Raw genomic sequence first — 25859 nt, 5'->3', positions numbered from 1 at the left:
GGGAGAATGGGAGATGATCTTATAGAGCTGTATAAAATCATGAGGGGCCTAGATAGGGTCAATGTGGACAGTCTTTCCCCCCAGGGTGGGGGAATCAAGAACTAGAGGACATTAGGTTTAAGGTGAGAGGGGAAAGATTTGGAGTGGCATGGTAGTGTAGCGGTTAGCACACTGCTTTAGAATACAGGCAACCAGGGTTCAATTCCTGCCACTACTTGTAAGGAACACACACAAAATGCTGGTGAATGCAGCAGGCCAGGCAGCATCATTAGGAAGAAGTACAGTCAACATTTCGGGCCAAGACCCTTCGTCAGGACTAACTGAAGGAAGAGCTAGTAAGAGATTTGAAAGTGGGAAGGGTGAGGGGGAGATCCGAAATGATAGGAAAAGACAGGAGGGGGAGGGATGGAGCCAAGAGCTGGACAGGTGATTGGCAAAAGGGATACAAGGCTGGAGAAGGGGGAGGATCATGGGATGGAAGGCCTAGGGAGAAAGAAAGGGGGACGGGAGCATCAGGGGAAGATGGAGAACAGGCAAGGAGTTATTGTGAACGGGAAAGAGAGAAAAACAAATTAGGGATGGGGTAAGAAGGGGAGGAGGGGCATTAACGGAAGTTAGAGAAATCAATGTTCATGCCATTGGCTACCCAAACGGAATATAGGTGTTGTTCCTCCAACCTGAGTGTGGCTTCATCTTGACAGTAGAGGAGGCCATGGATTGATTTAAATTCGCTACTTGTAAGGAGTTTGTGCGCCCTCCCATGACTGTGTAGGTTTGCTCCAGGTGCCCTGGTTTCCTCCCACAGTCCAAAGACATACCAGATGGGAGGTTAATTGGTCATTGTTAATTGTCCTGTGATTAGGCTAGGGTTAAATCAGGGGTTGCTGGGCAGCACAGCTGGAAGAGCCTGCACCATGCTGTATCTCAATAAATAAATAAATCTACGAAGAGGGTGAAAGGTAACCTTTTCACCCAGAGGGTGGTGAGTATATGGATTGAGCTGCCAGAGGAAGTGGTACAGACCAGTAGGGCTGAATAGCCTGTTTCTGTGCTATATCACTATGTGACTCTTTGTTACTTTCTCGGTCCCCTTTATCTCTTTGTCCTGAGGATGTCTGCCCTGCTTACCCTTTATTCATTAGAGTGTCTCAAAAGAAGAGAGCTCAGTGAGGGTGAGGTTAAGTAGAAACTCTGCAGTGAGCCAGTCTAAATTACAGAGATGGATTCAGTGAATGCTGGGCATTGGGAACTCTTCCGTGGCCAGGCTTCTCCAGGTTCCTGTTTCATCCCACAACCCAAAGATGAGCAGGTTGGTAGGTTAACAGCTGGCCCTTGGTTTTTGACATGTGGAATCCGGGGTGAGTTCAAAGGAATGGTGCGGGTGGGGGGTGGGGTGGGAGAGAATAAAATAGGTTAGGGTAGGATTAGTCTAAGGCTGGCTGTTAGCTAGCCAGTGTCGACTTTGTGAGCCAAAGGTCCCTTTCCCAGCTGTATCTGTGACTCTCTCATTTTAAATCTCCTCTGGTCACTGGTCGGTGCCCAGCCTTTCCTGGACAGTTTTACAGCCTCCCGGTTCCCCAGCACCAGATGGAATTGTAATCAATTTCCGGAACTTCGAACTCAATTGATAATCCAACCTGCGCGCCTCTCCTCTTTTCCTTTCCCTCCCCTCCCTTGCCTCCCAGACAAGAGAAGTGTGTGTGTGTGTGTTTTGAGTGGGGGGTATCTGAAGTGCAGAAACCGAGACGGGCTAACCCAGAGAAAAACCGACTGACGCTGGCGGCAGCGATCCTGGGCAGGGTCACCACATCTTGCTGCAGGATTGGAGCAGTTCCGTGAGGCTGGGTGCAGTGGGCAAGGCATGGGCAGTGGTGGGCAGGGGGTTGTCTGTGGGTTGGCATTGGCCCAGGGACGCTGCACGTCCCACCAGAGCGACTGGCTCCCAACCAAGGCGCGTATTTCGTAGCAGCCGCAACTTTATCGGGAACGCGTTGCTGCCGAGTTCCCCAAAGGGTCCGGCTTTCTGCAAAGGTCGATCCCTCACGGGACAAACCTGACGGACCTTCCCGCCCTCAACCGCCCCCCACCTCCAATTCCCCCCGTCCCCTGCCGGGGTTCCGTTCTGTCCCACGCTGGTCAGTGTCCGCCACCCTTACCAACTTTCTGGAAGGCTTTCAAAGCGAGTTTCTTGCTGTCTCCGTCCTGCTGCGGACGCTCGAAGCCCCAGGACCTGCTGCCGATCATGGTCCTCCTTCCCTCCGACCGGGGCTTTGCGCCCTCTTCGTAACCCCGATCCGCAACGTTGCTGTGAGCTGGGCTGTCCCGTCCACCCAGCTCCTGTCGCCCGAGCTCTCTGTCCCTTAGTGAGCCCGCAGCTACGTGTGGCTGCGTTAATGAGACGTGTGGCTCCCCACCCTCTACTTATAATCCGGCAGTTTTAGCTCATACATCTCGCTGCCACTATATAAGGAGCGGGCTGTGCTCAAACGGGAAGAGATTGTGAAAAAAATGCTTTCATGAACTACTCAATCCGTCCCTCTCCACCCTCAATGCTTTCATTCACACCGAGGAACGGTTGCAGAGTTCGCATTTCCTATGTGGCGGCTCGGGTCCACAGCAGCAATCGGGAGGGGATGGTCTCAGAAACGAAAGAGTTGTTCGTTCAGGACTAAGATGAGAGTTAGTTTCTGCACATTTCTTTGGGGGGGGGGGTCGAATCTTTCTAATTTTCTATTCAGAAGAGCTGTGGCTTCACAGTCAAGTGGAGAGGTTGGATACTTTGGGTTTATTCTCACGAGAAGGTAGAAGGCTAAAAGGGTAATCTCATGAGGTTTACAACATTACAAGGAGCATAAGTAAGACAGAGAGGGAGAGAGTTTTTTTCCCAAGGCAAGGAAGCCCAAGAACTAGAGGGCACAGGTTTAAGGTGAGAAGGGAGAAGACCTGGGTAATTATCTGCAACCAACTGCCAGGACAGGTGATGGAGGCAGATGCAAACACAACATTCAAAGGCCTTTGGATGGGTATTTGGATAGGAAAGGAACAGAGGAAAGTTGTGCAGATGCAGGCAATGGGATTAGTGTTGGTAGGCATCAGGGTCTGCACGGAGGAGGGGGGCTGAAAGGGAACCAAGCAATAGGTGCAGGAGAGTAGAGCTAAGGTAGAAGTCGGTCATGGTTTAACTGAACAGCGGAATGGGCAGGAGGGGCTGAACACTGGTCTGAGTTACGAGTGGCCCTTAGACTTGATGCCCAGACCTTGAATCACCCCAAACTGAGCCCTGTCCCACTGCCGACCACTGTGCTTTGATCTCACAGATTAAACTGTAATTGTCACTTTAAAGAATTTTAATATGTCTCTTTCCCAAATTAGATTCAACAAAGCAAAACATGTTAAACAAAGGTTTGATATCGGGTCTCCAAAGTATGAGATGTTGTGAGAAAAAAACAGGTTCCAGTGGTAGTGGGAGGAAGAAACTGAAGATAATTAGCCAAAAACAGCCTGGGATAGATGCATTTTTAATAACAGGTTGCTTTGATCTAGAAAGCATTGCCTGAGAAGTTGGTGGAGACAGATTCAATAATAACTTTCAAATGGAATTGAAGATATTTGTACAGACCAACTCTGTAATTTTTCCTTTTGGTTATAAAGTAACAGGAATCTTTGATGTTCATTTCTCTTTAGAAATGCAAAGGCTTGTACAGTGCAATTAGTGACAAACATTAAATGCAGTATAATTGTAAAATTACTGAGGATTGTCAGCAAAGAGGGAGGAACACACTTAAGTATAAAACAGCAAGAAATCCTCAAAGTAAAGTAAAAATTTCTACAAGTGTTTAAGACAGAAGTTGCCAACATTGTGAGTGAAGAGAAGGAGAGGATAGACTGAGTACTGAACATGTTTCAAAGTGGATACGTCCCCAGGCCCAGGTGAAATACACCTCAGGCTGTTAACAGAAGCAAAGTAGATGGCAGAGATTCTGTCTACAATACAGTATCTCATTCCTCCCTCTCTACCAAAGGACCTCCAGAGGATGGGAGGACTATTGCTTACACAGGGAGAATGGGACAAATAAAGAAATTACAGGCCGATAAATCTAACTTCAGTTGGAATACCATCAGAATAACTTTTGGCTGACTGTATAAAGCTTCATTTCAAAAGGCAGAGGTCAATCAGGGAGTGTGCGCTTGTTAAGGGAAATGGAGCACAGTGCACAGCGGTTAGGACACACAAGAGACCGCAGCATTGGAGTTTGAAGGAACAAAAAGTTGCTGGAGGGTCTCGGCAGGTTGATTGAGCAGCCTCTGTGGAGGGAAATGGGCAATCGGCTTGAGACCCTTCATCTGGATAGTTAGTAGCTCTAGAGACTCGAGTTCCTTTCTGTGGTCCTGCTGGAGTGCAGTTTACATGCTTTCTCTGACTCCCCTTGCCCTCCAACCCGGTTTTCCCCCACATGCTGGCCAGAAAAGTTGATTGGCTGCTGTAAAAGCTGTGAAAAAGACTAAGGAGCTGGTGGTAGACCTGAGGAGAGCTAAGGTACCGGTGACCCTGGTTTCCATCCAGGGGGTCAGCGTGGACATGGTGGAGGATTACAAATACCTGGGGATACGAGTTGACAATAAACTGGACTGGTCAAAGAACACTGAGGCTGTCTACAAGAAGGGTCAGAGCCGTCTCTATTTCCTGAGGAGACTGAGGTCCTTTAACATCTGCCGGACGATGCTGAGGATGATCTACGAGTCTGTGGTGGCCAGTGCTATCATGTTTGCTGTTGTGTGTTGGGGCAGCAGGCTGAGGGTAGCAGACACCAACAGAATCAACAAACTCATTTGTAAGGCCAGTGATGTTGTGGGGATGGAACTGGACTCTCTGATGGTGGTGTCTGAAAAGAGGATGCTGTCCAAGTTGCATGCCATCTTGGACAATGTCTCCCATCCACTACATAATGTACTGGGTGGGCATACGAGTACATTCAGCCAGAGACTCATTCCACCGAGATGCAACACTGAGCGTCATAGGAAGTCATTCCTGCCTGTGGCCATCAAACTTTACAACTCCTCCCTTGGAGGGTCAGACACCCTGAGCCAATAGGCTGGTCCTGGACTTATTTCATAATTTCATAATTTACTGGCATAATTTACATATTACTATTTAACTATTTATGGTGCAACTGTAACGAAAACCAATTTAGCCCGGGATCAATAAAGTATGACTATGACTATGACTATGTAAGCTGCCTCTGGTGTGGAAGGGTGGCAGGAAAGTCATCTTGATAAGGAGGGAGTTGGGATGAGGGGGTAGGGGTTGGAGGAGGATAAAATGATAGCAGTAAGGGGGTGAGAGCTTGATGATCAGCACGCTCACGGTCCTGCATCGGTGTGGTATGACACTTTGGTTGTATCTTCAGCATGTTTTTTGGGAAGGTTGATGAAAGCCGTGTGTTTGATGGTGCTCTGCATGGATTTCAGCAAGGTCCCACATGACAGGTAGGTCACAGAGGTAGAAGTCCATGGGATCCAATGAAGAGTGGCAAAGTGGATCCAAAACTGACTCAGGAAGCAAATAGTAATGACTGATTTTTTTTTTTGTTGCGATGGAAGGTTGCTACCAGAAAGATTCCACAGAGCTCAGTAATATTGACCCACATGTAGGGCAGATGATGAAGTCCACAGATGATGCAAACATTGGCTGTGTAGATAACAGTGAGAAAGAAAGCTTTTGACAGCAAGAAAATGTAGATGGCCCAGGCATCTGAGCTAAAGAGTGACAAATCGAACTTAATCCACAGAAGTGTGAGATCATGCAACAAGGATATACAGTGAATGGGAGGGTATGAGTGGAATATGGATGGACAAAGGGAGTGAATGTCAAGGTTAAAATGGGACATGGGATATTTTCCTTTGTTAGCAGTGACATGGAAAATTAGAGCATCGAGGTTATGCTGGAAGTGAATACAACACATATTAGATCACAGCTTGATAACTGCATGTAACTTACAGGGAAGAGGTGATTGTGCTGGAGACAGTGTAAAGGAGGTTTACAGAGATGTTTCCAGAACTGGAAACTTATAGCTGTGAGAAAAAATGCTGGGGTTATTTTCATTAGACCAGGGGAGGCTGAGGAGAAACTTAACTGAGGTGTGCAAATCATGAGGAGTCTGCAGAGTTAAAAGGAAGGACCTATTTCCCTTAGCAGGGTGGCCAAACACCAGGAGACAGAGGTTTAAGTAACTGGTGAAAGGATTAGAGGGAAGATGAGGAAATGTTTTTTCATGCAGGGTGGGATGACCGCCTGAAACTGCAGGAGAGACAGGAACTGTCATCATGGTTATACAGGGGATATATACTTCCCAAGCTTTGCCTCCCAACTTTTATTGATGCAGATCCCAGTGATATTCCTGGTGCAGTCCGATTGCAGTAAACTAATGAGACGTACTCTGATCCCACAAACTCCAAAATGTAATTTGCTTTGATCCATCGGAACTCTACAAAATGGAGAACAATGGGCAGGAGTTGAGCAGTTAGATGTATAGAAATGGAAATCTGTCCTTTATCTATCTTCCCCACGGCAAAAAGGCACATGGGGAAGATAGATAAAGGACAGATTTCCATTTCCATTTTTATACATCTAACTGCTCAACTCCGGCAGTAACAAGTCAGACATGGGGAAGGAAACGTCTCCCTGATTACCATCTCCTGCTCTCTGCTGCTGAATCAGTGATCCTTCATGCTGAACGGGACTTGGAAGCAGGACTGGAAGTAGAAGGGACATGGAATGGAAACTCGGTCAGGGCTCCGTTCCATCATCAAGACTGGCTTGGTGACACCCACTCAGAGTGAGCTGTTCGAGCCCCGAAGGAGGTTACTGACAGACTGGGTCTATGGCAGGCAGTCAGTGAACAAAGTGGGTATTTACATTGACAACTCTTGCCACCCTGTCACTTGCAAGAATGTTATTTCCTTCACTCATATCCTCCATCTCGCCACATCTGATCTCATGATGAGGCTTTCCATTCCAGGTCATCCGAGATTCCCTCTTTTTTCAGAAGATGGGGCCTCCCCCCCCCCGCCTCCCCCCCCGCTGCTATCAATGGAGCCTTCATCCACATCTCTTCTATTTTCTGCATGCTTTGCCCTCACCCTCAAGACATAACAGGCAAAGTTCCCCTTGTCCTCCCCTACCACCCCACGAGCTCTGCACTTAACATATCATTCTCTGCATCTTGCTCCTCCCTTTCCCTTCCCCCACCCTTTTCTACCCTTTTTCTTTCCATAGATGCCGACTGACCTGCTGAGTTCCTCCAGTGCTTTGTGCATCACTCAAGTGAGTGACCAAACATGAGCAATCAATCTACTTGACTTCATTCTCACCGATCATCCGACCATGATGTCACCAATAGGAATGGTGATAAAGTCCCAGCTTCACACCACAGATAGTCTCCATCACGTTGTGGTAAATTGAGTGGACTCAGAACAGATCTGGGAACCCAGAATCCTCTGAATTCTGCAGGGTCTATAAGCTCACCCTCACCCCATCACTAAAACCAAGCCACGGAACTCAGCATAGGCTAGGAGTTACCACCTGTGTTAGGAGCTGATCTAAAATGAAGTGCCAAGAGGATGAAGCTGTGAAACAGAAGCACTTGTTCAAACAGCTCCCAATAGACATAGCTAAGCATCTCGTGACCGGTCCCATCAGATCCAGTTGTGAATGATGATCGGCTATCAAACAGCTAATGGGACAAGGAGTTCCATGAGCATCATTATGTGATTGACGAAGGCTGAAGCATTCATAACCCCATTCATCCGGAAGTGCCAAATGAATGGCCACCTCAGCTTCCACCATCACAGGTGCCAGATTCCAGCAAATTCATTCACTTCGTGCGACATCAAGAAATGTCTGAGAACACTGCATACAGCAAAGGCTGAGGGAATGGACACCATCCCAACTATAGAACTGGAGACCTGTGCTCCAGGCCCTCCTGCTTCCCTTTTCCCATGGTCTGCTCTCCTCTCCTTTCAGATCCCTTTTTCCAGCCCTTTACCATTTCCATCTCGCAGCTTCTCACTTCATTGCCTCTCCCCCACCCATGCACCTACACCCTCAGGTGGCTTCACCTATCACCTTCCAGCTTGTCCTCCTTCCCCTCGCCCCACCTTCTTATTCTGACGTCTTCCCTCTTTCTTTCCAGTCCTGATGAAGGGTCTCGGCCTGAAACATCGGCTGTTTATTTATTCCCCTCCAGAGATGCTGCCTGACCTGCTGAGCTCCTCCAGCATTTTGTGTGTGTTGCTCTGGATTTCCAGCATCTGCAGAATCTCTTGTGTTTCTGTTTTTGTTCTATTTGTCTCTGTGACAACACAACACGTACTCAATGGCAATGAGAGATGCGCAATAAATGCTCAATTTGCCAGCAATGCCTAGATCCCCCCCCAAAAAAAGAATGAATTCAGACAGGGCTTCAACCACAACATGAATATTAGGTTTGGACTGATACTAAAAAAAATCTTCCTTATAAAGACTATGCCTCTGATGGTATTTATTGTGGGTGGAAGACTCCTACCGATTCATGACAAGAATCAGGATCAGTCTATTTCCAGAGCCTTTTGTAGGCAGCAGCTGGTTAGAGTTACTGATTTTGTTGTCCATGTCCTTTGTTTCTATGTGCTGGGCTCACTGTTGCAAATGAACTAATAAGGAGACTGGAATCCAAATCCTTCCAATTTGTTACACGGTTAGTGCACAGTTCTCCCCCAGATTCCACAACCATTAAGCGTATTCTTCTAAACTATGACTGACCCAAGAAGAATCCCTTCAAGGTCCCCTGGACAAGCCATAGCAATATAGAAACAAAACTTGCTGGAAGTATTCAGCAGAACAGACCAGCATCCTGGATAGTGAAATAAAGTTAATTTTTTTGGAACATACGAAAAGATCATTTGCCTGAAAGGTTTCTCCAGCTACATATACTGCCAGACCTGCTAAGTGCCTCCAGCAACCTCTGTTTTAATTTAACCACATCGGGAGGGAGTTGGTCAAATTAGTTGGGAATGCTATATAAACAGTATACAGCTTTATTAAAAAGGGGAAAAAATTGTAACAGTAGGGCCAGACCAGAAAAACAAGAGGAATAATTACAAATATGATGAACTTGTGTCTGGAAAGCTACATGGCTATTCCAATTGTCCTGTGACAATCAAGTCAAGCCAAGTCACTTTTTATTGTCATTTTGACCATAACTGCTGGTACAGTACACAGTAAAAACAAGACATTTTTCAGGACCATGGTGCTACATGAAACAATACAAAAACTACACTGAACTACGTAAAACAACATAAAACTACACTAGACTACAGTCCTACCCAGGACTGCATAAAGTGCACAAAACAGTGCAGGCATTACAATAAATAATAAACAAGACAATAGGCACAGTAGAGGGCAGTAGGTTGGTGTCAGTCCAGGCTCTGGATATTGAGGAGTCTGATGGCTTGTGGGGAAGAAACTGTTACACAGTCTGGTCGTGAGAGCCCGAATACTTCAGTGCCTTTTGCCAGATGGCAGGAGGGAGAAGAGTTTGTATGAGGGGTGTGTGGGGTCCTTCATAATGCTGTTTGCTTTACGGATGCAGCGTGCAGTGTAAATGTCTGTAATGGCGGGAAGAGAGATCCTGATGATCTTCTCAGCTGACCTCACTATCTGCTGCAGGGTCTTGCGATCCGAGATGGTGCAATTTCCGAACCAGGCAGTGATGCAGCTGCTCAGGATGCTCTCAATACAACCTCTGTAGAATGTGGTGAGGATGGGGGGTGGGAGATGGACTTTTCTCAGCCTTCGCAGAAAGTAGAGACGCTGCTGGGCTTTCTTGGCTATGGAGCTGGTGTTGAGGGACCAGGTGAGATTCTCTGCCAGGTGAACACCAAGAAATTTGGTGCTCTTAACGATCTCCACGGAGGAGTCGTCGATGTTCAGCGGAGAGTGGTGGTTCTGTGTCCTCCTGAAGTCAACAACCACCTCTTTTGTTTTGTTCACATTCAGAGACAGGTTGTTGGCTCTGCACCTCCTCTCTGTGTGCTGACTCATCGTTCTTGCTGGTGAGACCCACTACGGTCGTGTCATCGGCAAGCTTGATGATGTGGTTCGAGCTGTGTGTTGCAGCACAGTCGTGGGTCGGCAGAATGAACAGCAGTGGACTGAGCACACAGCCCTGGGGGGCCTCCATGCTCAGTGTGATGGTGTTGGAGATGCTGCTCCCAAACCGGACTGACTGAGGTCTCCCAGTCAGGAAGTCTGAACATAATAACTCATCCTATCCCGTGGAGCATAGCCAGTACTGTACACAGAGTGCCATCCTCCCATTTCCAAAGTCCATCTTAACACATTGAATTCTGCTTCCTTAAGAACATTCTGCCTGATGACTAGTGATCACAGCTCCTTATAACTCCGAAGTCAACATTCCCTTGTTTCATACTGGAAGTGCCTTGTTTTATGGTGCCTGATTAGAATAAGCACATCCTGCTGTTTGGCCCAGCTTTTCTGAATGTGGGAGCTGAAATGTCAACTGTTTGACGATTTGGACACTCCCTGTAAACTGCTGGAGCTGAGTCCTTCCTGCCTGACTCTATATAGAGCCCATAGAACTGAAAATGTTGTATAGAGCTGCCATCACAATGTGTGTCATAGAGTGTCTCAATGTGTGTGTGTGTGTGTCAGAGCCTGTGTCAAAGTGCATGTCACAGTGTATCTCATGACTGGTGTCAGTGTGTGTCATGGTGTGTCTCACAGTATGTGAAGTGTGTCACAGTACAAACCGTGTGTTACAGTGTGTCTCGTGTGTATTAGTGTGTACATGTCAGTGTGTGTCACTATAGCCTGTCCTGCTCCAACCACATAGACACCAGAGCCAAGCAAGTTCACCAACAACTCTGCTTCCTCAGGAGGCTAAGGAAATTTGGCATCTTCCCTTTGACCCTCACCAATTTTTATTGATGCAGCATAAGAAGCATCCTACCCAGATGGATCGCAGCTTGGCACTGCAACTGCTCTGCGCGTGACGGCAGGAAACTGCAGAGAGTTGTGGACACAGCTCAGCACATCACAGAAAGCAGCCTCCCCTCCATGGACTCTGTTTATGTTTCTCATGGCTTGGTAAATTAGTAACATAACTAAAGACTCCACCCACCCTGGACATTTTCTCTTCTCTCCTCTCCCATCAGACAAAAGATACAAAAGTCTGAAACACCTACTGTACCCCTATGCTCAAGGCTAGCTTCTACCCCACTGTTATAAAACTATTGAACAGTCCCCAAGTACGATAAGATGAACTCTTGACCTCTTGATCTTGTCATGGTTTTGCATCTTTTTGTCTGCCTGCACTGCATTTTCTCTGGAACTGAAACATTTTATTCTGCATTCTGTTATTGTTTTCCCTTGTACAACCTCAATGGACTGACATGATAAAATGATCTGTACGCAAAACATTTTTCTCTGTAGCTTGGTATGTGTGACCATTTTAGACCAAAGTCTCTCAGAGTGTGGTACAAATTCATTCACATAGCAGTTCAGTGGGATGGAAAATGCTGAGAACTGTCTGACAGTGTGCTTATTGTCTGGCTCCCAGCGTTTACCTGTTCGCATCTATTGATAGGATTACGGCACGGATCAGATGGTGTAATTAAATGGAAAGGCATCTGCTGCAAAGAGGCATGTTATTAATTGTCCCAACCGCCCTGCTGGATTTAGCCGGAAGATTAGAGACAGTCAGAAAAACACACCAATTAAAACAGCCACCCTGTTTCAGCACTGAACTGATTGTGTAGGGAGGATTTACTGCTGGGGTCTGAGTCAGGGTAGTTGGTGAAGGCTGTTTATATTTAGAACATTGAACATTACAGCACAGTAAAGGCTCCTCAGTCCACAAAGTTGTGTCAACCTTTCAACCTACGCTAAGATCAATCTAACCCTTCCCTCCCCCATCTTTATTTCATCCGTGTGCCTACAGTGTCTTAAATGCCTTTAATATGTCTGCCTCTACCACAACTCTGATAGTGCATTCCATGCTCTCACCAAAAACTACCTCGGACATCGCCCCATACTTCCCTTTACACACCTTAAAATTATATGAGCCATTTCCTCTCCAGGAAAAAGTCTCTGGCTGTCTACTCTGTCTCTGCCTCTTATCATCTTGTACATCTCTACCAAGTCACCTCTCATCCTCCTTCACTCCAAAGAAAGAAAAGCCCTAGCTCGCTCAACCTGTCCTCATAGGACATGCTCTTTAATCCAGGCAGCATCCTGGTAAATTTCCTCAGCACCCTCTCTAAAGCTTCCACGTCCTTACTATAATGAGGTGACCAGAACTGTGGTCTAACCAATTTTATGGAGCTGCAACATTACCTCATGGCTCTTGAACTCAGTCCCCAGACTAATGAAAGCCAATGTTTCATACGGCTTCTTAGCCATCCTATCAGCTTGCGTGGCAACTTTGAGGGATCTATGGACGTAGACCCCAACATCCAGCTCTTCCTCCACACTGCCAGGAATCCTGCCATTGAACTTGTACTCTGCCTTCAAGTTCAACCTTCCAAAGTGAATCTCTTCACACTTTTCCAGATTGAACTCTATCTGCCACTTCTCAGCCCAGCTCTGCACCTATTAATGTCCCCTTGTAACCTATAGCAACCTTCCACACTATCCACAACACCGCCAACCTTTGTGGCATCTGCAAACTTACTAAACCTTTATTGTAGTGGCTGCACTGTTTTGTGCACTTTATGCAGTCCTGGATAGGTCTGTAGTCTAGTGTAGTTTTTTCTTACGTAGTTCAGTGTAGTTTTTGTATTGTTTCATGTAGCACCATGGTCCTGGAAAACATTGTCTCATTTTTACTGTGTACTGTACCAGCAGTTATGGTCGAAATGACAATAAAAAGTGACTTGACTTGACTTGACTTCCTCATCCAGGTCATTTATAAAAATCACAAAGAGGAGGGTCCCAGAACAGATCCCTGTGGAACAACACTGGTGACAGACCTCCAGGCAGAATATGACCCGTCTACAACCACCCACTTCCTTCTGTGGGCAAGCCAATTCCAAATCCACACAGCCAACTTTCCCTGGATCCCATGCCTCCTGACTTTCTGAACGAGCCCACCATGGGGAACCTTGTCAAACACCTTACTAAAATCCACACCCACTGCTCTACATTCGCCAATGTGCTTTATCACTTCCTCAAAGAAGTCTATCAGGTTCATGAGGCATGAGCTGTCCCTCATAATCAGACTCTGCTTCTCCAAATACTTGTAAATCCTGTCTCTGAGAATCGTCTCCAGTAGTTTGCCCACCACTGATGTAAGACTCGCTGATCTATAATTCCCAGCATTATCCCTATTACCTTTCTTAAACAAAGGAAAAACATTTACCGCCCTCCAATCTTCTGGTACTGCTCCTGTGACCAGTGAGGATGCAAAGTAAATATATTTGTATATTAAATAGTTCAATTAAGATAAGTAGTGCAAAAACAGAAATAAAAAAAGTCATGAGGCAGTGTCCAAGGGTTCAATGTCCATTTAGGAATCGGATGGCAGAGAGGAAGAAGCTGTTCCTGAATCACTGAGTGTGTGCCTTCAGGCTTCTGTACCTCCTACCTGATGGTAACAGTGAGAAAAGGGCATGACCTGGGTGCTGGAGGTCCTTAATAATGGACGTTGCCTTTCTGAGACACCGCTCCCTGAAGATGTCCTGGATATGACGGAGGCGAGTACCCATGACGGTGCTAACTAATTTTACAACCCTCTGCAGCTTACTTCGGTCCTGTGCAGTATAGGGGTGGGGGAATACCAGACAGTCAGAATGCTCTCCACGGTACATCTGTAGAAACCTGCGAGAGTCTTTGGTGACATACCAAATCTCCTCAAACTCCTAATGAAGTATAACCACTCTCTTGCCTTCTTTGTAACTGCATTGAGACACAGGTACAATGAAAACCTTGCTTACAGTAGCATCACAGGCATGTAGATACACAGTATAGATTATTCCATGATAATATATGCATCAGTAGATATCCGTGTAGAGTTATCCTATGCTGGAGTATTTCAGGTTTTCGCTCCCTGGGGATGAGATGTGAGGAATATCTCTCTGCATCCACAGGATCCACCTGTTTGTGGCTTTCGTGGTGCTGCCTTTCTGTAGGTGGAGACTGCTCCTGAATATAGACCAGTGATTCCAAGGCTTCTGCAGATGTCAACAATTTCTCAATAAAACTGCAATTACAGGAAAAGAAAAACATGGGTTGGGAAAAATTGGAATCCATCACGAGCAAGGGGAGGGCTCCCTCTATCCCAGGACTCTGGATCGGAGGAGAGGGCTCCCTCTATCCCAGGACTCTGGATCAGAGGGTAGGGCTCCCTCCAACCCAGCCCATTGGATCAGAAGGTAAGGCTCCCTCCATCCCAGGACTATCGATATGCAACTTTACCTCATGGCCCGTGAACTGAATCCCCTGACTAATGAAGGCCAACTCTCCATTCGCCTTCATAAAAACCATATCAACTTGTGAGGTGACTTCAGAGGGAATTCTGCTCAAATGTCTTATGGACGTGGATCTCTGGACTTGGTTCTATGCCATTTGTGCCCCCCATAATTTTGCGTGGCTTTATCAGGTCCCCTTTAGTTTTCTCTGCTCCAAGGGAAATAAACCCAGTTTCTCTAGTCCTTCCTCATAACTGAGACACTCCAGTCAATATCCTGATGAGTCTCCCTGGCATCCTCTCCAATACAATCATGTCCTACTCTCAGTGTAGTGACCAGAACTGCGCACAGTAATCCAGCTTTGACTCAAGCAGTACCTTGTAAAGTTGTACCATGATCTTCCTTCTCTGCTGTCCCATGCGCTGGCTAATGAAAGTGACATCTCATATGCTTGTTTTCACCATCACACATCACCGCGTGGCCAAGCACCTGAGCAATCACATTGTCAGGTTCACCGATGGCACAACAGTGGTGGGGCTCATCACCAACAACGATGACATTACCTGCAGAGGTTGAAGAGCTCAAAGCCTGGTGCCAGACAAATAACCTCTTCCTTAATGTCAACAGATGGTTATTGACTTCAGGAGAACTCACAACACTCACACACTCTTTACATTGGTAACACCGCAGTGAAAACTGTAAGCAGGTTCAAACTCCTGGGAATGGACATCACACACAATCTCTCATGGTCCCAGAACGCATCACTGTTTGGTATGGAAACTGCACTGCGGTGGACTGGAAGTCTCTACAACGAGTAGTCAAAATTGCCCAACTCATCACTGGCACCAGCCTACCAACCATCAAGGACATATACAGTGAAAGGTGCCAGAAAAAGGCCAGTGACATGATGAAGAAACTCACACGTTCTGCTCATGGACTGTATGTCCCACTCCCATCAGGGAGGAGGCTACAAAGCATCAATGCCAGAACCACCAGACTCAAAAATAGTTACTTCCCCAAGCAGTAAGTCTGATCAACACCTCCACCCACTAACTCCACCACTACTTTATTATTTCCCATCAGTCACCTTATGTACAGCCTAGGGTCACTGTATGGACATAAAATCAATATCTATGTATGTAAACTATCTTATGTACAGGTGTTTATATTTATTGTGTGTTTTTAGTGTGTGTGTGTGTGTGTGTGTTCTTTTGGTGCCACATCAGATCTGGACTAACAATTATTTCGTTCTCCTTACACGTGAACAGGAAATAACATTAAACAACCTTGAACCTTGAATCCTACCGACCTGTGCCGCTACCTTCAGAGATCCGTATATTGTGTGCCAAGATCACTGCATTTCTCAATAGTACCCAGGGCCCTACCATTCACTGGGAATGCTCCTGTTGCTATGGTCACATTTCAATCGCGCTTGGTAATCCGAGGGCCCAGATTCCATTAGCTATAGAGTTAGATTAGATTAGATTATGAGGACACTCAGTCCTCGTTTATTGTCATTTAGTAATGCATGCATTAAGAAATGATACAATATTCCTCCGGTGTGATATCACAGAAACACAAGACAGACCAAGACTGAAAAACTGACAAAAACATATAGTTACAACAGTGCAAGCAATACCGTAACTTGATGAAGAACAGGCCATGGGCACGGTAAAAAAAAGTTCAAAGTCTCTCGAAAGTCCCATGATCTCACACAGACGGGAGAAGGAAGAAAACTCTCTTCTTGCCATGAGCTTCCAGCGCCGCAAACTTGCCGATGCAGCACCCTGGAAGCACCCAACCACAGTCCGACCCTGAGTCCGTCCGAAAACTTCGAGCCTCCGACACTGAGCACTGAGCACCATCTCTGCCGAGAGCTTCCTCTCCACTTTCTACAGAGCCTGGCCACTGGATTGTGGAACATGCTGCCAGAGTAGGTACAAAAATGACCTTTTATTTAATTCATTTATTTAGCGATACAGTGCCAAACAGGCCTTTCCTGCTCAACAAGCCATATCACCCAGCAGCCTGTTTGACGCTGTATCGCTAAATAAATCAATAAATAAAAAGTCATTTTTGTACCTACTCTGGCAGCATGTTCCACAATCTTAGCCTAATCACAGGATAATTCATAACCACCAATTAACCTACTAAACAGTACGTCTTTGGACTATGGGAGGAAACCGGAGCACCCGGAGGAAACCCACACGGTCACAGGGAGAACATACAAGCTTTCTTACAGAGGGTACTGGAATTGAACTATAAGACCATAAGACAAAGGAGCAGAAGTCGGCCATTCGGCCCATTGAGTCTGCTCCGCCATTTTATCATGAGCTGATCCACTCTCCCATTTAGTCCCACTCCCCCACCTTCTCACCATAACCTTTGATGCCCTGGCTACTCAGATACCTATTAATCTCTGCCTTAAATGCACCCAGTGACTTGGCCTCCACTGCCACCTGTGGCAACAAATTCCATAGATTCACCACCCTCTGGCTAAAAAAATTTCTTCACATTTCTTTTCTAAATGGGCGCCCTTCAATCCTTAAGTCATGCCCTCTCGTACTAGACTCCCCTATCATGGGAAACAACTTTGCCACATCCACTCTGTCCATGCCTTTCAACATTTGAAATATTTCTATGAGGTCTCCCCTCATTCTTCTAAACTCCAAGGAATACAGTCCAAGAGCGGACAAACGTTCCTCATATGTTAACCCTCTCATTCCCGGAATCATTCTAGTGAATCTTCTCTGTACCTTCTCCAATGTCAGCACATCCTTTCTTAAATAAGGAGCCCAAATCTGCCCACAGTACTCCAAGTGAGGTCTTACCAGCACCTTATAGAGTCTCAACATCACATCCCTGCTCCTATACTCTATTCCTCTAGAAATGAATGCTAACATTGCATTCGCCTTCTTCACTACTGACTCAACCTGGAGGTTAACTTTAAGGGTATCCTGCACGAGGACTCTCAAGTCCCGTTGCATCTCAGAACTTTGAATTCTCTCCCCATTTAAATAATAGTCTGCCCACTTATTTCTAACTCCAATGCCTCGAGTGGTAAAAGTGTTGCGCTAACCGCTATAACAAAAGATTACAATGGATAGGAAAGGTTTAGAAGATTATAGGCCAAACACTGGCAAATGGAACAAGCTTGGATGGGCATCTTGACTGATGTTGGGTTGAAATTTGTCTTTATCTTCTCAACAATCACACCAAATGGGACCTCACTGCATGCTAGGGCTTGGTCTTGTTGTGTGAGCATTGGATCCCACCCTGCTCATGGTCGAGGAGTGAAACATCACTGATATTTATCTTGTTAAGTTTTATCCTATTAGAGGAAATGACATGCAAACCTTGCCACAGCTGTCGTGCATCCAATTGTGCCTCCAGCTTCACTCAGAATTGCTTCTTTGCTCTTGTAATGGACTTCCGTAGGCTGTACCTGATCTTCTTGCAGGCTTCTGGATCACTGGTCTTGGACAGCACTGATCTAGCCCTCAGGAGACTGTGAAACTTTGGCTTCTGGTTTGGAAGGACTCTATAGGTTGTTGAAGGCACACACTCGTCTACACAGGTCTTGATGAAGTCGATAATGGTCTGAGGTCTTCAATTTTATTTTACAGAGACTGTACGTTAGCCAGGAAGATGGTAGGATGGGGAGGGGAGGCCTTAAGGTCCTGCACTTCAGTTTATCTAGAACCTGACCCCACGAGACAATGGAGTCATTCCTGAGCTTCCAACGGCTGCACTCGCTTCCTGGGTGTCCTGCGGTCCATGACCATGATTGCTGTTGGCAGATTTTTCTACAAAAGTGGTTTGCTATTGGCTTCTTCTGGGCAATGCCTTTACAAGACGGGTGACCCCAGCCATTATCAATATTCTTCTGAGGTTGTCTGCCTGGTGTCAGTGGTTGTATAACCAGGAGTTGTGATCTGCACCGGCTGCTCATACGACCAGCCACCACCTGGTCCTGTGGCTTCACGTGACTCTGATTGGCGGTGGGGGCAGGGGCCAGCTAAGCAGGTGCTACACCCAGGGTCAATATACATGGACAGAGTTTCCATCAGGCCTGAAATGCTCCCATTGACATTTGAAAACTCTAGTGAGTCTGGGCAGGCTGACAGCCTGACCGATGAATTCCTAAGGACCCTCAACAGGAAGCTTTGAGCCCTCAGGGTGGGGAGGGTGGGAGCTGGTGGAGGAGTCCTGTTCTGGGCGGGCTGAAGGAACATATTGGGAAGGGAATGTCGCCAACAGTGAAGCAGATAATGCTTGAGGGCCCTCAGCATCCTGAGGATTGATTTTGTTATTCAGCTAGGGGAAGGTGGACAAGGTGTCCCACTTGTCTCCCTGTCCCCATCATTGTTAATCTGGTCCTGGTCCTGGTCATTGTCTGGTCAACGTGTGGACAACATCATCCTCCCAGCGGCCTCTGTTGCAAACGTAATTCTAGTTTTTACTTTCTTTATTGATTGGCCTTATCGTAAACAATAACGAGGTGGCCTACAGGGAAGAGATCATCACCCTGACACAGTGGTGTCAAGAAAACAACCTCTCCCTCAATGTCACAAAAACAAAGGAGCTGGTTGTGGATTACAGGAGGAATGGAGACGGGCTAACCCCTATTGACATCAATGGATCTGGGGTTGAGAGGGTAAACAGCTTTAAGTTCCTCGGCATACTCATCACCGAGGACCTCACGTGGTCTGTACACACCAGCTGTGTGGTGAAAAAGGCAGAATAGCACCTCTTTCACCTAACAACATACATCAAAGTTGCTGGTGAACGCAGCAGGCCAAGCAGCATCTGTAGGAAGAGGTGCAGTCGACGGTTCAGGCCGAGACCCTTCGTCAGGACTAACTGAAGGAAGAGTGAGTAAGGGATTTGAAAGTTGGAGGGGGAGGGGGAGATCCAAAATGATAGGAGAAGACAGGAGGGGGAGGGATAGAGCCGAGAGCTGGACAGGTGATTGGCAAAAGGGGATACGAGAGGATCATGGGACAGGAGGTCCGGGAAGAAAGACAAGGAGGGGGTGGGGGTGACCCAGAGGATGGGCAAGAGGTATATTCAACTTTGTACAGGGACACAAATGAGAGCATCCTGACTGGCTGCATCACTGCCTGGTATGGGAACTGTACCTCCCTTAATCGCAGAGCTCTGCAGAGAGTGGTGCAGACAGCCCAGCGCATCTGTAGATGTGAACTTCCCATGATTCAGGGCATTTACAAAGACAAGTGTGTAAAAAGGGCCCAAAGGATCATTGGGGACCCAAGTCACCCCTACCACAAACTGTTCCAGCTGCTACCATCTGGGAAATGGTACCACAGCATAAAAGCCAGGACCAACAAGCTCCAGGACAGCTTCTTCCACCGGGCCATCAGACTGATTAACTCACGCTGATTTGAGTGTACTCTATGTTACATTGACTGTTCTATTTATTATAAATTATTATAAATTGCACATTGCACATTTAGACAGAGACGTAACAAAAACTTTTACTCCTCATGTATGTGAAGGATGCAAGAAATAAAGTCAATTCAATTTATCCTTTGTTTCTCTTTCTTCTCTCACTGCTTCCACATTCCTCATTCTCTGTGACTCCTCTTTCCATTTCTGCTTCCTTCTGTGCCATGCTGACCACCCTGCAGTTCTACTCTGTTTTCTCTCTATCCACTGTTCTACTAATCTTATCTCAATTATAAATTCTCTCTAGCCCAAGGTTTCCCAACTGGGAGGTCCACGGACACCTCGGTTAATGGTAAGGGTCCATGGCATAAAAAAGATTGGGAATTCCTGATACAGAGGAAAGGGCTTTCCATTATCTTTCATCTGCTTAACACATTTTCTGATATACCACGTACTTTCCGAACCATAATGTCAATACATATAGCCTACCGCTGTTGATTTAGTGGCTCCACTGTCTTTGGGCTCCAATCCTTCCATTACTGTGGGTGGGTCCTGAACCCCTTCTACTGGTTGGTAGTGACTCTAAAGACATACATGAACAACTTTGGCCTCAAGGCCTCAAACCCCAGAGTGCTTGGGACTCACTTTTTATGTTTCCTTAACTGGGACTCAACTCCTAAACTTTACATGTTTTAGGTGGATCCTCAAGTGTCTAAGACAAATCGACCCATTCAGTCGAGTCCAGCAAGCACCTGTGAGTGTACTGACGGCAGAAGGACTGCGGAAGGCAAATCTCTACCTCCATTTATATGCCAGCAGAGCCCTCTGCTGTCAGGGCACTATAGTATGGTCTCGCTCAGGTACTGTGACCATGGTGGGACCTCCAAATGAACTCAAGCACATTGACTATTAACAGCAAAACCCTTCTTTTATTATCTTCAAGGAAGCAGATAAAAACAATGATGGCTCAACTCTAACAACCCAAGGTCAACTCATTCAAGCAGTTGCAGGTTTTTGACAGAGTTAGTGATGCTGTAGCAAGGATACATCTTGGTCACATTCATCCAGACTTAGAGAGGTTGGTCACGGCTAGAATTAACTCCTGCCTGAGCAAGGACCTGGACCTGGACCTGCTGCACTTCACCCACCACAACAGGTCTATAGCAAACGCGGTCTCACTGGCTCTCCGTCTCCATCTGGAGCACCTAGACAATGGCAAAACATTCGTCAGGCTGTTGTTTATCGATTTTAGCTCCGTGTTCAACACCATCAGCCCCTCAGTATTACTCAGCATGCCTCAAAGCCTGGGCCTCTGTGCCTCCCTCTGCGACTAGACGCTTGACTTCCTCATCAGGAAACCACAGTCAGCGTGAATGGGTAATAACATCTCCTTCTTGATGACAGTCAACTTTGGCGCGCCTCAGAGATGGTTGCTTAGCCCACTGCTCTACTCTCTCTACATTAATGACCGTGTGGCTAGGCACAGCTCAAATGCCACCAATGCACTGTTGTTGGTGGAACCGCAGATGGCAACGAGGAGGTGTACAATAGTGAGGTACACCTGGCTGGGTGGTGTTACAGTAAAAACCTTGCACTGAGTGTCAGCGAGACCAAGGAATTGATTGTGGACCTCAGGAAAGGGAGATCACGAGAACACACACCAGTTATTGAAGGCTCAGCGGTGGAAAAGGGTGAGCAGCTTCAAGTCCCTGGGTGTCAACATCTCAGGATCTGTCCTGGGCCCGACACATCGAAGCAATCGCGAGGAAGACACACCAGCGGCTTGACTTCATTAGGGGTTTGAGGAGATTCCACTTGTCTCCAGAGACTCTTACAAACTTCTACAAATGTAATGTGGAGAGCATTCTGAGTGCTTGCATCACCGCCTGGCATGGTGGCTCCAATGCATGGGATCACAAGAGGCTGTGGAGGGCTGTTGACTCAGTCAAATCCAGCACAGGCATAACCCTCCCCACCACTGAGGACGTCTTCAAAAGACAGTGCCTTAAGAAGGCAATGAGAATGCTCACCATCTGGGCCATGCCCTCACCTCATTACTATAAGGTGGGAGGTGTTACAACCACGGATTCGGCTGTGCAGTAGATATGGCAATTGCACTCATGAATTTGCACGTGTCAGCTAATTATTATTTTTAATCCTGATAGTATTTAACCCCATATTTGTCGTTGTAGTGCTTGTGGAGACTTGGATGGAGCACAGCAACGCTTCGCTGCCTGCTTGCTTGTCTCCTACCTGACCAATGAATCTCACGGCCAAGGTCAGCTGCCCTCTCTCTGCTGGGTCCATCCTTGTGTGGTCGAGACTTGCTGTCACCAGGTTCAGATATGGCCCAAGTGCGGAGTGAGAGACACTGAAGCGAGTCAATAGTTCACAAAACTTTAATGCGAACAGTGTTAAAGGGAAAATAAAACAATAAACACTAGGCCAAACAGGGCTGTTAACTAAAACTCTCAAATGGGAAATGAAACCTACACTGCGGCTGAAAAGGAAATCTAAACATCAAACGAATACCGCTAGTCTTCAGAGTCAGTTGATTTGAAAGTTCAATATCTCAGGGAAGGCCGAAAGCAAACAGGCAGCGAAGAGTTGCTGTGCTCTGTCCAAGTCTCGACAAGCACTACAACGACAAGTATGGAGTAAAATACTATCACGATTAAATAATAATTAGCTGACACATGCAAATAAACAAGCACAATTGCTGTATCTACTGCGCTGCCGAATCCGTGGTTGTGACAGGAGGTACAGAAGCCTGAAATCCCACACTCAGTGATTCAGGAACAGGTTCTTCACCTGAACCACGAACACCACCTGATTATTCCTTTTGTTCTGTACTATTTGCATTTGTAATTTATAGTAAGTTTCGGTACTGAGCAACATACATTAATGACAATAAATCTGATTCAAAGTTCACCGCATTTTCTTGTTTAATGTCGCCTCCCATAGCCTCTACAATTTTGTTACCCCAGTGATCACATCCAAACATTTCTAATAAATTCCAAACTCCTTTCCAATGTATCCCAGCAGTGCAGTTCCTGCCATCTCATCTTGAATTCTATTTCTGGCCATGATTATTTTATTTTAGTTTTGATAGTACTTTGTTTCCCCACACTTTCACAACTTAGTAACCTCACTCTGATTTACATCCTGCAGTCGGGGTTTCTACAGTCTTTGTCTCTTTCACCAGCACCACGTGCTTCTCTGAACTGATGCCTAGAGCCAAGGATGACTGTTACTCACTCATACACAGAATTGTGCAAACACATCTGTTTACCATGACATTATGACAAAGGGTCCCAGAACTGAAACAGGAACTGCTCTGTCCCCACAGGTCCCACCTGCCCTGGGTTTCTGGCATTTTCTGATCTTATTTTGTGCACTCTTGTAGTTGGTTTTCAACTCGGTCTGGGGGCAGGTGTACGGTATGTACCGTTACAATGATTAACCACTTCACATAGTTCCTTCAAGTAACAGCAACCCTATAAGCCTTAAAGTGACAACAATACTCAACATCTGTGTATATATACACCACTGGATCTTTGAACATTGGCATTTTTCCTTATAAGACACCTGTAACTGAAGGATAACTTATGTTTCTTTCCCAAATTTTAAACTGGAAGACAGCCCTTTCAGATGATGACAATTCACAGACTGAAACTATTCTCATCTGTGCATTTCCTGTCTGCTTCTTTGGCCAATTACTACAAAAACCCTTGGATCTCCACAACTCGGTGGCTCCATCGGGTTAATGAATGGGCCACGCCTCTTTCTGTAGCTTGTCATTACTCTGCATCATTACTATTTTCCATTGAGAGGAAAACTTTCTTTTTCACTTTTGTCACAGACTTGTATCTCAGACAAGTGTTCATATAAGGAATGATTTGCACAACTGTTCCTACATTGAAAATAATTCGTCTAAAACCAAACAAGCATTGAAAACCTCTCTATATCAAAATGCCAATTTTCACTGTTCAGTTGCTTCCTAGCCTTGTACACTTGAGCTTGCCCTGAGTTACTTGTTGCTTGGTTAGTATTCCACAGCTAATAACCAGGAGAGTAGGAGTACAAAGATCTCCCGTTTGAGAGTTGAAATATAAAACCTAGAAATAAAGCTTATTGAAGCTTTTAACTCGGCAAGAACAAGTTGGTGCAGAGGGCCTGTTGCATGGTGCATCTCTCTGCAACTCTACGAGTTTATGATGAGCAGAAAGCTATTTAGCCTCCATGTCAGTGAACCACTCAGTCCAGTTGAAGACTTTGAAGCAGCTTTTCTGTTTGGCAGTGAGGGAGTGCTGCATCGCTGGAGGAGCTGTCTTTCAGACGGACTATTATGATGGAGTGCCAATTCCCACTCAGGCAAATATGAAAGTTCCCTGGATGATTCTTGAAGGGTGAAAGAGCTGGCATCCTGTGTTGACCAATCATCAACTGATCTAGGTAAGACAACTCATTACACAACTCTTAATTAATCGAAGCTTGCACTTTATTGTCTTTGCACAAACAACAACATACTGTAACTATGTTGACCTCAGGCCAACAACTTAAACATGAATTCTACTGTTCCCTCTGTACCAATACCCACTCAGATCACTTTTCCTATTTATAACACCAAAATAGGAAATCTCTTTTGGGCAGATGATCAATCCTTTCTTCACCTAGCCCCTGGCACGGGGGCTCTTCCTTGCGATGGCGAATCTCCAGAGTTATTGCATCTGCTTTTATTTTCATTCCTTACCAATTCAAATGTTGCATTCCAGTGCACTGGGCTATAGGTCACCTGACCGACCTTTAACACCTTTTTATTGCCTCTGGTCCAAGCCAGCATCCATTTATTGCCCTCTTTATGGCTCTTTGTTTAAAATCAGTTGCCAAACCAGTAACCAGCTTGAATCACTTAGGGCAGACACAGACCCCAACAGTCACAAACCTGCATATTATATCTAACCAAAGAAGAACTTCTCACAAATAGCTCATTTGGAAATCATCTCGAGTCCAGCAGATTACCTGCAGCATTATTGTGTCTACTTTAAAACACTGAAAGCCAAGCAACTTCAGTTCACAAAATGGAGAACATAGAACAGTTCCACAAAATGGCAGCCTCCATCTCCAAGCACATGATAATGACAAAGACAATTGATCTGTCTGCTTCCACTGCCCTTGACCCATTTGAGTTCAACATTTTCTTCCATATTTTAATTCCTCCATGGCTAACAGAGCTTATTTGAAACCTATCTAAAGCAATAGTTGACCCACAGCTGGGGCACTGTGTACAGTTCTGGCCACCACATTACAGGGGACATGTAGAGCGTGCAGAAGAGATTTATAGGATTCTGTTACTAATGAAAAATTGGATAGACTGGGGTTACCTTCCTGAGTACAAAGAGGGACACTAGGACGTATACAGAATGACATGGAGCCCTGGCAGTTTCCTCTTAGCAGAGCAATCAAAAACTAGAAATCATAGGTTTAAACTAATTAGTAAAAGGATTAGAGAGAAGATGGAGATGTGTTTTTATCACCCAGATGGTGGTGGGGCTCTGAAAGGTTGGACATGTAGGAATCTTCCAAACATTTAAACTGTATCTGGGTATATAGTTGCTGAGCCATGACATGCAGGGCTACAGACCCCTTGCTGGAAAGTGGGATGAGATTGAGAGCTTGTTCTCGACTAGTACAGGAATGGGCCAAGTGGCCTTCTTCTACATTGTAAAATCCCTATGGCTCCAAGTAGAAGGCCCTGAAAACGGATTTGGAACTGGTCTAAGCTGGGGGATTGTATGGGTTTTTAAACCTGCCTTGTACAGGGTATCATTGGATGAGGCAGTTGCTTGAGAGAGGACACAAGTTCAAAGTTCAAAGTACATTTATTATCAGAGTATGCATACTGTATACAACCCAGAGATTTCTCTTCTTGCAAGCAGCCACACAACAAAGAAACACAATAGAACCTGTTTAAAGAAAACACC

At 46.0% G+C, this 25859-nt stretch overlaps 1 protein-coding gene across 3 annotated transcripts in view; it reads right to left on the bottom strand.

The window, feature by feature from the left end:
• LOC134340175 (1-phosphatidylinositol 4,5-bisphosphate phosphodiesterase delta-3-like) overlaps nucleotides 1-2373 on the bottom strand; it is a 76298-nt gene extending 73925 nt beyond the window's left edge. For all 3 annotated transcript variants that reach the window (XM_063037105.1, XM_063037106.1, XM_063037107.1), the window contains exon 1: nucleotides 2157-2373. In XM_063037105.1, coding sequence (XP_062893175.1) covers nucleotides 2157-2244 — 88 coding nt within the window. In that variant the 5' untranslated portion in view covers nucleotides 2245-2373. The remainder of the gene's footprint in view (nucleotides 1-2156) is intronic.
• Between the last annotated feature and the right edge of the window lie 23486 nt (nucleotides 2374-25859).

The sequence above is a fragment of the Mobula hypostoma genome, chromosome X1 (assembly GCF_963921235.1).
Source record: "Mobula hypostoma chromosome X1, sMobHyp1.1, whole genome shotgun sequence".
Classification (NCBI taxonomy): Eukaryota; Metazoa; Chordata; class Chondrichthyes; order Myliobatiformes; family Myliobatidae; genus Mobula; species Mobula hypostoma.
Note: the sequence above shows the minus strand (reverse complement) of the source record. Positions and strands in the feature narration are given on the sequence as shown.